At 43.3% G+C, this 16,752-nt stretch overlaps 1 protein-coding gene across 1 annotated transcript in view; it reads right to left on the reverse strand.

The window, feature by feature from the left end:
* Positions 1 to 16,752, reverse strand: part of VEPH1 (ventricular zone expressed PH domain containing 1) — a 529,573-nt gene that overhangs the window by 438,808 nt on the left and 74,013 nt on the right. The window contains exons 3-4 of the mRNA XM_044289371.1: positions 9,271 to 9,486; positions 7,611 to 7,785 (exon numbers count right to left, since the gene is read on the reverse strand). Coding sequence (XP_044145306.1) covers positions 7,611 to 7,785; positions 9,271 to 9,486 — 391 coding nt within the window. The remainder of the gene's footprint in view (positions 1 to 7,610; positions 7,786 to 9,270; positions 9,487 to 16,752) is intronic.

Genomic DNA, 16,752 nt, shown 5'->3' on the forward strand with positions numbered 1-16,752 from the left:
CGAGATGGTTTGGGGTGAGCTGGACCGCAGAGGGCCAACAAATGCTAAGCATCTCTGGGAACTCCTTCAAGACTGTTGGAAGACCATTTCAGGTGACTACCTCTTGAAGCTCATCAAGAGAATGCCAAGAGTGTGCAAAGCAGTAATCAAAGCAAAAGGTGGCTACTTTGAAGAACCTAGAAAATGACATATTTTCAGTTGTTTCACACTTTTTGGTTATGTATATAGTTCCACATGTGTTAATTCATAGTTTTGATGCCTTCAGTGTGAATCTACAATTTTCATAGTCATGAAAATAAAGAAAACTCTTTGAATGAGAAGGTGTGTCCAAACTTTTGGTCTGTACTGTATATTGAAGAGAATAGTGCCCAATACTGACCCCTGAGGTACTCCACTAGTGAGGTACCCTTGAGGTACTCCACTGGGGTATGTAATTGGGCGTGAAATTATCAAACCTCAGGTGAACAAAATTGAGGCAATTCGGAATTGGCCCCAACCTGTCACTACTCGGCAAGTAAAGTCGTTCCTGGGTATGGCGGGGTACTATATGAGGTTTGTTCCCAATTTTGCTACAGTCGCCGCACCATCGACAGGCCTTTTGAAGGGACACAAGTCAGTGACGGCTCAGTGGAATGAGCAGGCGGAAAAGGCTTTCTCCGCTTTGAAGTCTGCCCTGTGTGGGTCCCCGGTATTGGTGACGCCTGACTTCAAGAGGGAGTTTGTGGTACAGACTGATGCCTCAGAAGTAGGCATCAGAGCTGTACTCTCTCAGGACATCAATTGAGAGGAACATCCTGTTGTTTTCTTGAGCCGAAAGCTTACCCCAGCCGAGACTAGGTACAGTATAGTGGAGAGGGAGTGCCTGGCCATCAAATGGGCACTCAAGTCTCTACGCTATTATCTGTTGGGGAGAAAGTTCAGTCTGGTGACTGACCACTCCCCTCTCAAGTGGATGAGCCAGGCAAAAGAGAGGAATGCTCGAGTCACCAGGTGGTTCTTATCATTACAAAAAATTTCCATGGAACATAGGGCAGGCAGGTTACAGGGAAACAAAGATGCCCTGTCCCGTGTATACTGTCTGGCGGGTGTTCACCCCCCAGGGTTGAACAAATGGGGGAGGTATGTAGGAAGGGTTAAGGGGCCGTCATTGATGGAAGGTATGTGTCACCAAGGTTCCTGGCCTCGGTGAGGTAAGAGCCGGTAGTTTTAAGTATCAGCGGCATCTAGTGCTGATTAACACTGTTGTTAGTATGGCTGTAAAGCCGATCTGGGCCGGCTCTTACTGGGTGTAGCCAAAGTGCTGGTTGGGTGGCTGCTGCCCGCGCTCCATGCCGGGTCTTTATTAGCCTATATAAAACCCAGCCATTAGTCTTAGCTGGGTGTGGTTGATTCTCCATCGGACAAGGAAGCTGTGGAGACTCTGTTTTGGGATCTGTGAATTGGTGCCATGCTAAAGGCTTGAAAGCCGCATGCTGGAAAACAGGCACCTAAAGCTTGCTGTGGACAGCTGGGAGAAAGACTGCTAACCAGGTTAAGATTTTGTTTTATGGACATTGCATGGTGTGAACAAACACCAAGACTGTGAACGGTCATTTTGTGTTTCCTTATGAGTGAATAAACACCAAACTGTTTAAGTTAAGACTTTGTGATTGCCTCAATACTGCATCCACTAGCCTGTCTACCAGAGCAAAACCCCATTTTATATATATATATATATATATATATATATATATTACTACTGTATAGGAATACTTACTACATGACAAACTACTATGAGTTTTTTCTGACATAGTTTGTCATTCAGCTTTATAGCTGAGTGGTTAAAGTCCTTGTCTCTAATGTAGAACGTTGTGAGTTCAAATCCTGGCAGAAACTTTTCAGAAATAAAGGCTAAATTAGATTTAAATACACTGTGTGACACCAAGCACTGACTCCATATGTGGATATAGCTATATATGGAGTCGGAGCAGGGACTCCTAAGCCGCGGACTCACACTGGGGGATTCCTACACTGTACAGAGATCTTCTGCATAGACCTCAGTGGCACCCTCCCTTCTTCAGAACAGATGGTGCCTGGTTTAATGCTCAGTTTCTCCCATTGACTTTGATCGCAAAGTGTTCTACTCGAGCATCAGAGCACTTTGGTGCTCGATTAATACTAGTACCTATCAGTAAGTCTTTGGAGTGTGGGAGGAAACCGGAGTACCTGGAGGAAACCCAAGTAAAAACATACAAACTCCATGCAGATGTTGTCCTCGGATTAAAACCTGGGACCTCAGCACTGCAATTCGACAGTGCTAACCACTGAGCCACCATGCTGCCCAAGATGTATATTCTGTGATAAGGCAAAACATTGCTGGTGATTGTCAGAAATGTGTAAGCAATGTGTAAGCAATGTTCACTGACTCACAGAGCTTTGCTGTTGCACTGGTAATATGTGACATTTAAAGGGAAGACTGTGCACCTGTCAGTCATATTAACTTTTTTTTCATACCAGGCAGCTTAAAAATGCTGTACTGGAATGGCAAACATTGGAAAAGAGGGCCCTTGTGCAAAACCCTTATTTGGGCAAGGTCTGGGCGAGTAATCTTATTAATTTGCACTTTTAGTGCTCTACCATATTGATTTTTTTTTAATCATATACATTTTTTCTTTCTTTTGGAGCTATGTATCATAATAATTTACAATATTCTCTTTACATTCTAATTTACACCATCTGTGATCTAACGTCTTTCGCTACCATTAGCTGTACATGGACAGTTACCACTTATGGGGCGCCAGCGAGTAAGGTTGTATGCATGTGCAGAAGAAAGTCCTAACAGCTTGTAAGCACCATATGAAGAGAGGTGCATAGAGTCGGGATAGTGCTACACTGACATAGTCCCCATAGGCAATAAGCAGGCAGAGGAGAGTAAATTATCATGCTTCTGCTGCTTTCATATGCTTCTAGCGTCCTTCAGTGCTCAGACAGGTGGGAAAGGCCTAAAGAGTGGGCTGCTGCAGTATGAGATGTCCCAACACTGCTCTGAGGATAGATGCAGCATGTGGTGCCCAGTGGTATCAGGACTTTCTACTACTAATGTCCTTTGGGACTAAATTACACCACTTTCACTGCACCTACCTACTTAACTAAGACTTAGCTTTTATTTCATATTATTTAATAACTATGGTGTAAATAACTAATGTTAAAATTCTCAGTGATCACTGGCCATTTATCTATCCCTTTAGATTACCCTGTCAGGACCGTCCTCTGACTGGGGTTGAATACACACTTTCACTAACAGGCTGCGCGCTTGCCTGTGTTTATTGTTTGTTGAGTGCAATTCATTTTATTTCTCTGTAATGGCCTAATGAACAACTGCCATAAAATTCAGAGCCTCACGCTGCCCCCCGACATGTTTCGCCGTGTCACGGCGTCTTCAGGGGTTAGGGCAGAGTGTAAGGTAATAAGCAGGCAGAGGAAAGTAAATTATCATGCTTCTGCTGCTTTCATATGCTTCTAGCGTCCTTCAGTGCTCAGACAGGTGGGAAAGGCCTAAAGAGTGGGCTGCTGCAGTATGAGATGTCCCAACACTGCTCTGAGGATAGATGCAGCATGTGGTGCCCAGTGGTATCAGGTGTACATTGTGGGCAGAGAGTCACCAGCTGTGTGGTAGAAGATGGTAACCTCCAGTGTCCTATCACAGTGAAAGGCCTGGTCTTTACCTCCCATTTGGAACCTATCCCAGAGTATGCTATAAACTTCTGCTAGATACGGGTCCCACCTCTGGGACCCACACCAATCTTGAGAATGGGGTCCTGTCTCCTGCTGATGATTGTCAGAAATGTGTAAGCAATGTTTTTTTGTTGTTTTGTTTTTTCCTTCAGGGCGTACATTACTTAAATACTCTCTCTCTATTCACTTCTATGGTAGTTCCAAAAAGAGTCGGGTCAACAAAGGGGTGCCAGTTTGTTGACCCAGCTTTACATGAATTATTTAGCACTCTCCTAGTATGCTGCACACGTATATGTATCTTTAGTTATTTTAATTGCTTTTGTTGGTATAAATCTATGTGTAATAAAGTTTATATTTTTGTGGATCTGTAGGAGTGCTCACTTTTTGTTGCCATACATCTTGGCTTGTTTCATTCATGTATGTTCACTATGGCTGTGATGCACCCAATCTATTTATTTTGTTAGGTTGTGCCTATCACCCTTTATGTTGGACTTTAGGTGGGATTTGCTAACCATCTAATGTGTAAGAAGGGCTTCCTGACTCTCCCTCAGACAAGATGTCATGGTAGGCGGGATAAGGATCAGGCAATTCGATTTTAACTGCCCAATCCTTGTGTTCTCGTGAGATAAGCTTCTGCCAGAGGAGTCTGACAGCAGATTGTCCCAAATCAGGATACATGCACTTTTGGCCAAGCCAAGCCTGTATGTGTGCAGAGGGTCGGGGGAGATAGCTGTCAGCTGGACCGCTATCTAATATGGATGCACCTGCGTATTGGGATGTGCTGACTAACCTCCATTTTTTTTCTTTGCAATCTAATATGAATGGCCTGTCTTGCACAGTCCTTTACTTGAAATTTAAAAGACACAAAAAAGTGTCATTATTTCACGGTGATTGTGGGCTGCCTTGCTGCACAAACTGCACATATTGAATATCCACCTTTGCCACACTGACCCCCAAAAAACAGGCATCTACCACCATTGTACACCACTATTCCCAGCCAACAGTCTAACCAGTCACTTTCATCTCATGATCATACTACCATATTGTTACTCTTTTCTTGTTTTTCGCTAAACATCTGTTGAACTAACTCTTCAATCCCATTATTTTTCTACTAGTAAAGTGTGTTGTTTGTGTAGACGCTGATTCCATCTGACAGTATGTGGACCATGTAATTTAAAACCAAACTCATCAGTGATTGGTTTGAAGTAAACACAGGATGTCCTGCCTTGGTTATATATCAGCCAAATGAATGACCATGCCTTTGAATAGTTGACTCATTTGAATCCATTTTTATAGTCTAAGAAAATTAACCGGATTTCTAAGAAAAAAAAGTTAGTGACCCTTTACGCGAAATTTTTATATTATCCAAGTGCATCTAAAATGAAGAATGATGCAACTTATTCTTCATCTAAAATGAAGAATGATGCAACCATATTCTTGAACAAAATGTATTTTAGTTTTGTGTCAACAGCTTATTTATAGACCTATAGATCTCCATGGTAACAGACTACAAACAAACCCTTTGCAGGGCATGAACCTGCCTTTCATTTGCGTTTTTTTTTTTTTTTTGCTAACATACAGTCAATAGATTAGCAAAAGGAGCAGAAAGATGAAAGGGAGTAAAACATAAGGAATAGGCTTGGGCTAAATGACACACACCCAAAGATAGTAGCAACACGATACTAAATTGCAACTAGTGAAAGTGAATAGGGTTGTGTTGCTACATACAAGCTGCTGTGATTGCAAACCACCACTTGCAATAAATTCAGCAGATTGTAGGGTCGCAATTGCGGTAACCAACCCCATTTGCTTTCACTAGTCACGACATAGCATCACGTTGCTGTGATCTTTGCCTGTGAAAATGTGTCACAGGCAAAAGACGCTTTGCAGCCCCAGCCTTTTACAATACACCTATTTACATCAGTTGATACACCTGTAAAAGCCAGAACCCGGCTTCCAGTTGTATGAGCTGAAACTATATAGTGAAAATCATCCAATATTTACAAGCATATTCTTGTAAACTAGATATATTAAGACTGCAAAGATTTAAAAAATAAATAAATTATGGATTAAGTTTACAGGGATTCTGTCACTGTATGTTTGAAACAATAAATTATACTGAGCAATGTGTACAGATAACAAGTGCCTGATGAGTAGTAATAAACCCAAGCATACAAAGCACTTACATAATTACCACAATAAATCCAGACTTGTCTAAAATCCAAGCTACAGACATGTAGGTTTGCTCCAAAGAACAGAGGAGGCTTATTATTAGTTGGAGGACTCAAGAACATTACATGAGCAAAGTAATGTGATTCGTCACAAATTAATTTGTTACAAATCGCTATAAATCAGGTATACCCAGGCCACTCTGCCTTAGGGTACAGCCACACAGACCCAATTAGCCTGCAGCTGCCGTTCATTTATTAATGAAGACCGCACTGTATAGTCAGTCTTTATTGTTAATGACCGCACAGCACCTTTAATGCACCTTTATACGGGGCAGTACCCACTTCTCCAACCCTAATGCTCTTTTGCCCTACAGGTGGGAGCCCTTTTCTACCATCTGCTTTTCCTCCTTTTCCACATCATCTAATATCGATGAGAATATGTCATCAGGAACATCCAGATCCTCCTCTCTCTGCATCTTGCTGACTTTTCTAGGACATGGGGACCAAGAAGGATGATTTGGAAGAAGTAAAGCCAGCAAAAGATGAGGATGGTCATCATTAAGACCTGGTTACCCCCTTAGGGGTGCAGATTGGATGGTATTGGTTGGCTGGTTTTGAATTACATATCTTAGTTTATGGCTGATGTAGGAATAAGTAAATGTAGGAATAAATAAAACTGACGCAGAATAACTCTCCCTGCACTCTATTAAATGTTTTCAGCAACAATGTACCTAGTGCATAAGCGCTTGCCACGTCTCTCCATGTGTTCAGCTCACAGGTCAATGACGGAGATCGCAAGGGATGAGGGATTTATAGAGTTGCGACATCACAGGGGATTACTATCTGTGGATTGGCTGGCTGCATGACATTATGGGTGATCTTCCCTGGCTTGTCTTCTCTACAGTTGGCGCTGTATTACACCAACAGATTATCCGATAGGTTTTCTGACCATTCATTGGTTAGATGGCCGTTTACACACACAGATCTATTGGTCTGTTTGGACAAAAATTTGGTCTGTTGGTGTAATACAGTCCTTTGTTTTGCTTTGTAACACGTGCAGCTGCCATTTTAGAAAAACCTGATTTCGTTATCACAAAGCGCAAGAAAATTTGTATTTGTTGTCAATTGAAGTTTTCCTAAACCTTGGACCAAATTCAGCTTTGAATGCCATGCTACTCTCAATACTAATAGTAAGCATCATGCCCTTAGAGCAGTGATGGCGAACCTTTTTTAGACCGAGTGCCCAAGTGCAACCCAAAACCCACTTATTTATCACAAAGTGCCAACACGGCAATTTACCCTGAATACTACAGTCCAGTATTGTATATCTTCCATGTACTTTATCATTTAGCTATAATAGCCTGCCTACATTCAGTGCGCTGCCTGTGCTGTTCATAGTGCGCCCTGCGCTGAGGAATGGCAGGAAAAGTCTGTGGCATATTGGTACACCATAGACTTTTTCCAGGGCGCGGGTGCCCACAGATAGGGCTCTGAGTGCCACCTCTGGCACCCGTGCCATGGGTTCACCACCACTGCCCTAGAGGATTACCCATGAAATGACAACATGCCATACTCCTAAACAACGGTATATAATGTATTACACCAACTGTAACACATCTGCCACCTACTAAAATTGTCAAAAACAAGGATAAAAATACGGCATAATTATCTTCTGGTATAGGCATACCCAGACAGTAGCAGTAGTAAATTAGTGAAACAGAATACCTTGTAGGATGCTCTTTATGATTGTCTCTGTGTGATCCGCCAGTAGATCTGCTTTAGCAATAGCTACAAGGGAAATGTAACTTGACATATTTCTACAGAGTTCCTTGTTCCCTCTCTGGAGGAATCTTATTGCAACTGGTACAGCGAGTGTCATAATTGAAGGTCTGTTGTAGTTCTGCCAAACAAACAGAAATATATAAGCAGTATAATACAGCATAATGTAAGCTGTCATATGGGGCAACAAACTTATGTGAAATGGGAATGAAACCAATTTAATGTTAATCATAGAAAGATGTATCATAATACCAAAGATGGGTGACATGCTTACCTGCCCCAGGGTCCATTCATATTCATCATACAGAAATGATACGCCTCCTTTATTTTAATTGTACAGAAAACAGATGTCAAAAAGAATGGTACCACAGGGTGCCTATCCTCTAGCATCCTCTTGCCATAGACTTGCATTGTACAAGTGCTTATTGTATATATGATTTTAACTGCTACTACCACTAAAAGAATAGGTAAAGATAGGTATAATAGGAAAATAAATATTACTACAATTACCTGACCACTGTTTCCTCTAAGACTACTATCACACTTGTTGTTTTAAGGTATTGTGATTCAGGAGAGGATCTCAACACCAGAAAAAAAAATTCATTTTAGTCTTCATGCATTCTGAATGGAAAGAGATCCGTTCAGGATGTCTTCCATTCCAGCAGCATTCCGTTTTGTGACCAGGCACAAAACCGCTGCAAGATGCGGTTTTGTGTCCGGTCATAAAAAAGGAAAAGAACTGATCCATCACTGAAAACATCATAAGTCAATGGTGATGGATCTGTTTTCTTAGGAGCCTTTGACTTTCATTGTTTCTAGTGATGGATGCATCCTCATGTGCAAAATGAAAACGGACCTGTTTAATTTCCGGTATTGAGATCCTCTGCCTGATCTCAATACCGGAATTAACAACGCAAGTGTGAAAGTAGCCTAAGCTGTGCATTCCTGGAACTAAAGAGTTAAAACAATATACAACTGAGGTAAACAAGCCCAATAACAGATCTTCAGGGTGTAGCATTTTTAGCAGATTTTGCACTTTTGTTGAGGAAACAGTGGAAACAGTGACCCTTACACTTTTCATAAGACCCTTCTCGAGGGAACTTGAAAATCAAAATGCAACAATAAAATATTTTTTTGTTGGTGGAAGGATTGTTTTATTAAATATAATGGGCTACAGGTCAGCACTAGAAACATGATATTAGTATTGAGCAATGTTAATAACAGGGATTAGTTTGCAACATTCTGCCTTTCAGAAACAAGAAATGGCCAAATGGAATAGCTTTTACTGTAGTATAAAGTACCAGTTAGGGAGAATTCACATCAGCAGTATTTTTCCATTCTTCTGATCCGTCAGAAGAACAGAAAAATAAAGAAGAAAAAAATAGATCCTGTTAAAAAAAAAAAAAAAAAAGATCATGTCAGTTATGCACATTTGACATCCATTTGAGCCATTTCCGTCTGAGATCAGTTTTTTTAAACGAAAAAAAGTTCTGCATGCAGGACTTTTTTTCTGTCTAAATAAAACAATCTCAGATTTCGATTTAAGATTTCCTAAAATATTCTTGAAAATATATTAAAGTATTCTATAAAGGTTCCACATACTCACTTGCAGTATACAGCTCATTATGTCAGATGCAATCTTTCCATGAGGAGTATCTTCATCTTTTGTTGCTGCTTTCAGATTGTGCTCCAGACATGATTCCCATAGTGACACCAGAGCTTTCCCATGCCTCTCAATAGAATCTGTTTCTCTAATCGCTGTTGTGATACGCGTGATACAAATTTCTATGACAGCTTGATCATTGTCATTACTTTGGTAATCCTGTAATTTATATGAAACATGTACAAATTATTAATAAGTGAACTGATTCTACGAATTTGGAATTCATCCTGAATTTCCCAAAAATTTGGATTCTAATCTACGTGAATTTCTTGTGATTTGTTTTGGGCGAATCACAGAGAGAGATCTCTCTTTCTTGTCTTCTAGGGGTTATATTTTTCTATGTTTTTTGTTGTTTTGAGAGAAAAAAATATGATTTCTAGGAGGCTTTAGAGTTTTTCAGGGTAGCTGGAGCATATTTGATTCGGACCAAATCAATTTTTTTGAAAAGTTTGTTGAATCGGAGACAAAACTAATTTCAAGATAGTCACTCTTCTTTATTAAAAATCTTTATTAAAACAGTTAATACGCATATAAAGTATAATAACAATATCACTATACAGTATATATATATATATATATATATATATACAGTACAGACCAAAAGTTTGGACACACCTTCTCATTCAAAGAGTTTTCTTTATTTTCATGACCAGAAAATTGTAGATTCACACTGAATGCATCAAAACTATGAATTAACACATGTGGAATTATATACATAACAAAAAAGTGTGAAACAACTGAAAAATGATGATTACACTTACCGGTAATCGGATTTTCCTGACCCCACGACAGCACCACTGAGATGGCTCCGCCTCCATGGACAGGAAACCTGTAGCATAAAAAGGTGGAGCCGCTCTCCCACCTCAGTGGGTTTACAGAGCATGAGAGGGACTCCCCTTTTGGTTAATTCGACTTATACACACACATTTTATTTTTTTTTTTATTTTTTTTTTTTTGCATCACACCACGTGAACTTCTTCACCAACCACCACCTTAGGGAGGGAATTAGACGGGTGCTGTCGTGGGGTCAGGAAAATCCGATTACCGGTAAGTGTAATCATCATTTTTCCCCTCCCCCACGACAGCACCACTGAGAGAGATTACATAGAACTTCAAGGGAGGGTGACCACTTCTAACACCTTAGTACCAAAAAGGAGGTCAGAAACAGAGTCGAGTTGAAGCCTATAGTGCTTATAAAAGGTAGAAGGAGAAGCCCATGTGGCCGCCCTGCAGATCTGGTCAATAGAAACATTGGACCTTTCTGCCCAGGAGGTAGACATTGCCCTGGTAGAGTGAGCCTTCAGGGACAGTGGAGGAGAAAGACCAGAACACGAATAGGCTAGAGAAATAAGTTCTCGTATCCATCTAGCAATAGTACTCTTAGAGGCCGTATTACCTTTCCGAGCCCCCGCAAATAATACAAACAAGGAAGAGGTTTTTCTCCAGTCTTTTGATCTTTCCAGATAATGGATCAGGCCTCGTCTTACGTCCAATAAGTGCCATCTATCTTCCTCCTCAGTTTTTGGGTCTGGAAAAAAGACTGGCAAGACAATTTCCTGTACCCTATTAGTTCTAGAAGGTACTTTGGGGATAAACTTTGGATCTGGCCTAAGAATCACTCTATCTTCCCGTATGGACATAAACGGGGGGTTGATGGACACTGCCTGAAGCTCGCTAACCCTACGAGCCGAAGTTAATGCTATTAGCATGACTAATTTTAGTGTAAGATTCCTAATAGAACTTTCCACCATAGGCTCAAAGGGGGGGCTGGTCAAAGCCTTTAAAACTAAGTTTAAATCCCAGGGGGGGAACCTGGGGCCCCTGATAGGTGCAACCCTATCTACTGCCCTAAAGAACCTGACTACCCAGGGATCCATAGCCAGACTCCTACCACTTAATGCTGAGAGGGCCGAAACCTGCACCTTCAAAGTGCTCTTGGCCAAACCTAACGACAGACCCCTCTGTAAGAATTCTAGGACCTGCCTGGTGGAGATTTTCTCCGGCCAGACCTCTGTGTCTATACCTGAAAAGGAAAGGAATCTCTTCCATATTCTCGCATAAATGGTATTAGTTACCCTCTTCCTACTACTAAGCATGGTGGAAGTCAAGGCTTCTGAGAAGCCTTTCCTAATCAGGTACACCCTCTCAATCTCCACGCCGTTAGATGTAAAGATCCTATCTCTGGATGCATTACTGGGCCCTGCCTCAGGAGATCCGGAAAGTCGGGAAGGACCCATGGATCCGCTATCGACATGGATCTGAGTAGGGAGAACCAGGCTCTTTTTGGCCAAAAGGGGGCGATGACTATCATGTCCGACCTCTCTTCCCTTATCTTCCTGAGAACTCTGGGTAGGAGCTGTAGGGGGGGAAAGGCATAACCTAGGCGGAATGTCCAATCCAGGAGGAAGGCGTCTACCCCATAAGGGGATTCGCAGGGATTGAGGGAGCAAAACCTCTCTACCTGTCTATTCTCCCTGGTGGCAAATAGATCTATTTCTGGCACCTCCCACCGATCCACAATCTTTGTGAATATGGCTGGATTCAGAGACCACTCCCCCTGTCTTAGACGATGACGGCTCAGGAAGTCGGCCTGGACATTTTCTTTCCCCCTTATATGTAGGGCGGATATGTGGATTAGCTCTTCCTCGAACTCTGAGAATATTATCTCTGCCTCCCTCATCAAAGATAGGGATCTGGTACCCCCTTGGCGGTTCAGATACGAAACCACTGTACTGTTGTCCGACATCACTCTGACATGTTGGTGCTGGAGTTCTGGCAGGGCTGTTCGTAAAGCCAATAATACTGCCCTTAATTCCTTCCTGTTGGATGAAAACTGTTTCTGTACCGGGGACCATATTCCCTGCTCCAACCGACCCTGAAAATGTGCACCCCACCCCCAAGGACTGGCGTCCGTAGTGATTACTACTGGATTGGGGTAACTCCATGGAGTGCCCTGGTCTAAGTTTTTCACCTTTAGCCACCAATTGAGGGAGCTCAGTGTCCTCTGGCTGAGACATATCTGAGAGTCTAACATTATCTCTTTTCGTTTTGTCCAATTTAAAATCTCCCATTGTAACGTCCTTGAATGGAACTGAGCCCAACGGACTGCTGGGATACAGGCCGTCATTAATCCTAATAGAGACATTGCTTTCCTGACCGACATCTCTGGGTTCTGCTGAGCCCTGCGGGCTTCGTTCTGGATCTTCCCTATCTTTTCTGCTGGTAGGAAAGTCCTTTGTTGTAGAGAATCTAACCGAAGACCCAGAAATATTTGATTTGTGCTGGGTTCCAACCTTGATTTTTTGGAGTTGATCATCCACCCCAGCCTTCCCAGGATCTGAATTACTGTCTGGACTGATCTCTGACATATTTCCCGTGATCCTGCAATAATCAAGAGATCGTCCAAATAAGGAAGGAATAAGATGTTTTCTTTCCGAATGAAGGACGCTACCTCCGCCATTACCTTGGTAAAGGTTCTCGGGGCAGTTGCTAGGCCGAAAGGCATAGCCTGGAACTGAAGGTGTCTGATATTGGTACCCTCTGTCACTGCTACCCTTAGGAATTTTTGAAAAAGGGGATGCATCGGGATATGTAAGTATGCATCCTTTAGATCCACCACTGCCATAAAGCAGCCCTGGAACACCAAATGAATCGCAGATTTTATGGTCTCCATCTTGAACTTTTTTATTATTAGATGTTTGTTCAAATGCTTCAAATTTATAATTGTACGGTAAGATCCATCCGGTTTTTTGACTAAGAACAGTGTGGAATAGAAGCCTTTTCCCTGTTCTGTTTTTGGCACTGGGACTAACACTTTTTTTCCTATTAGCAGATCTACCTCTTCTGATAATCTCCTGGATTCCTTTGTCACTATAAATTTTTGAGGACGATGACCTAGAAACTGCAACCTTAAGCCCTCTGTTATGATGTTGCTCACCCATGCCCCTGCTACCTCTCTCCAGGCGGAGGGAAAGAACTTTAGTCTTCCCCCTACCTGCAATCTGGCGTCATTTCTTTGAAGGTTTATCCTTCTGGGAAGAAGAGGAACCTCCAAACATGAAACCTCTGTTCCCTGAACCCCTGGGCCTGGGAAACTGATCTCTATCTCCCGGCTGTCTTCTCCCCTGAGATCTGGGGCCGTACTGAAAGGGACGTCTATAGGGCCGAAACTGGGAAAAAGAGGACTCCTGAGGCATTCTCTTTTTCCTATCAGCCGCCTTCTCCAGAAGGGCATCTAATTCAGGCCCGAATAAAAACTGTCCCTGACAGGGGATGCCACATAAGCGCTGCTTTGAGGCCATGTCGCCCCCCCTCCAGTTTTTTAGCCAAAGGGCCCTACGGGCGGAATTAGAGGTGGACGCAGACCTGGCTGCTAAACGAACTGCCTCCACCGAGGCGTCTGATAAGAAATCTACAGCCTTCTGAAGGGTCGGTAGAGAGTTTAAAATCTGGTCTCTGGGGCATTTATCCCTCAACTGACCTTCTAACCTCTCTAACCATAAAGCTAGGGATCTGGCAGTAACTGTTGCTGCAATGTTGGGCCTAAAGGAGGCAGTGGATGCTTCCCAAGTATTCCTTAGGCAAGAGTCGATTTTTTTGTCTAACGGATCCTTCAAAAAACCCATGTCATCAAACGGCAATGAAGATTTCCTGGACACCTTGGAAATGGCCACGTCCAGCTTTGGCGCTTTATCCCATGAAGTGGAAGCCTCTTCCTCGAATGGGTATTTCCTTTTAAAATTTTTACTAACAAAGGCCTTCTTATCCGGCTTTTTCCACTCCCTTTCTATTAGGGCCGATATGCTTTTATGCAATGGAAAACATCTCCTCTTCTTTTCTCGCAATCCCTCAAAGACTGCATCTGCAACGGACCTATCTTCCCTGATATCCTCCAGCTCTAAAGTGGCCCTAATCGTTTTTAATAATTTCTCTGTATCCGACACTGGGAACATGAATCTTTTCTCCTGTTCTTCCTCCGCAAATGATGAATCCTCGGACCGGTCATCTCTATCTTCTTCGCTAACCGAATCCGGTTCTGAATCTGTTTTATCTACCACCTTCTTAGATTTCTTTGACGTCTTAAGGGATTCCTTAACTTCTGTTTTAATGAGACTCCTAATGTCTCGCATAAGGTTGGGGGATTTCTCCGCCAGGGTTTTTTCAATACAGTCCTGGCATAACCTTTTACTATATGACGAGGCCAGGGGACATCTACATAAAGCACACTCCTTGTTCTTTTTCTTAGATGCGGCTTTCTTAGCTGCCATCTATAACCAATAACAGAACAAGGTACACATCAGAGACTTCATAAAACTTCAGTGCCTTACCCCATAGGAAGCCTGTCCTATACCGGCTGCTTTTCTGGTTCCGTCTCCTCTGGTCTCTTCTCTTCCTCCATGACAACCCTGGAGGTATAGGGAATAGAAGAGTCAATACAGCACAGGGAACAGCACCTCTCTTCTGAGAGTTCCGCATGTTCCCTGGGAGCGCCTCCAAGATGCTGCCAACCTCTCACTGCAAGGAAAAAGGGGAGTCTGGCCGAATTCTGGTCCTCCGCTGTCCAGCCGAGAGCACAGCTATCCTCCAACTGATCGCCGCTGTGTTCCGATCTGTTGGAACGCAAAACGCTTCCTATATCCGGCCCGGAACCGGAAGTCGCGTCAGTGGAACGCACGTCAGAATCAACGTCATTCCTGCGACTTCCGGTTTGGCGCTCCGACACGCTCCACTGCCCGGCGTCTGCCCGCAGTCCCCGCTGGGTGCGCGCCAGGGATGTCTGCCCTCTGGCATGTTCCCCCTCGCCGCCTGCCTCGCGGCCACACTCGGGCCTCTCCTTTGAGGGACCGGTGTCTTCAGCCCCTAGGAGCAGCAGCTGGCCCGGACCAACTCCCGTCCCTCAGCAACGAACTGGTAAGGGCTGGCGTGACCCATGGCTCTCTAGGCTTTCCTAGGATTTCCAAGCCATGGGTCCCTGCAAGAAAATACTACAAGTCTCCTGCTCCAGGGACAGGAAACCTCACTGAGGTGGGAGAGCGGCTCCACCTTTTTATGCTACAGGTTTCCTGTCCATGGAGGCGGAGCCATCTCAGTGGTGCTGTCGTGGGGGAGGGGAAAATATGTCATTCTAGGTTCTTCAAAGTAGCCACCTTTGCTTTGATTACTGCTTTGCACACTCTTGGCATTCTCTTGATGAGCTTGAAATGGTTTTCATTTCCCAGGTGTGCCCTGTCAGGTTTAATAAGTGGGATTTCTTGCCTTATAAATGGGGTTGGGACCATCAGTTGCGTTGTAGAGAAGTCAGGTGGATACACAGCTGATAGTCCTACTGAATAGACTGTTAGAATTTGTATTATGGCAAGAAAAAAGCAGCTAAGTAAAGAAAAACGAGTGGCCATCATTACTTTAAGAAATTAAGGTCAGTCAGTCCAAAAAATTGGGAAAACTTTGAAAGTATCCCCAAGTGCAGTCACAAAAACCATCAAGTGCTACAAAGAAACTGGCTCACATGCGGACCGCCCCAGGAAAGGAAGACCAAGAGTCACCTCTGCTGTGGAGGATAAGTTCATCCGAGTCTCAGAAATTGCAGGTTAACAGCAGCTCAGATTAGAGACCAGGTCAATGCCACACAGAGTTCTAGCAGCAGACACATCTCTAGAACAACTGTTAAGAGGAGACTGTGTGAATCAGGCCTTCTTGGTAAAATATCTGCTAGGAAACCACTGCTAAGGACAGGCAACAAGCAGAAGAGACTTGTTTGAGCTAAAGAACACAAGGAATGGACATTAGACCAGTGGAAATCTGTGCTTTGGTCTGATGAGTCCAAATTTGAGATCTTTGGTTCCAACCACCGTGTCTTTGTGCGACGCAGAAAAGGTGAACGGATGGACTCTACATGCCTGATTCCCACCGTGAAGCATGGAGGAGGAGGTGTGATGGTGTGGGGGTGCTTTGCTGGTGACACTGTTGGGGATTTATTCAAAATTGGAGGCATATTGAACCAGCATGGCTACCACAGCATCTTGCAGCTGCATGCTATTCCATCCGGTTTGCTTTTAGTTGGACCATCATTTATTTTTCAACAGGACAATGACCCCAAACACACCTCCAGGCTGTGTAAGGGTTATTTGACCATGAAGGAGAGTGATGGGGTGCTGCGCCAGATGACCTGGCCTCCACAGTCACCGGACCTGAACCCAATCGAGATGGTTTGGGGTGAGCTGGACCGCAGAGGGCCAACAAATGCTAAGCATCTCTGGGAACTCCTTCAAGACTGTTGGAAGACCATTTCAGGTGACTACCTCTTGAAGCTCATCAAGAGAATGCCAAGAGTGTGCAAAGCAGTAATCAAGGCAAAAGGTGGCTACTTTGAAGAACCTAGAAAATGACATATTTTCAGTTGTTTCACACTTTTTGGTTATGTATATA

Source organism: Bufo gargarizans, chromosome 4 (assembly GCF_014858855.1).
Source record: "Bufo gargarizans isolate SCDJY-AF-19 chromosome 4, ASM1485885v1, whole genome shotgun sequence".
NCBI lineage: Eukaryota > Metazoa > Chordata > Amphibia > Anura > Bufonidae > Bufo > Bufo gargarizans.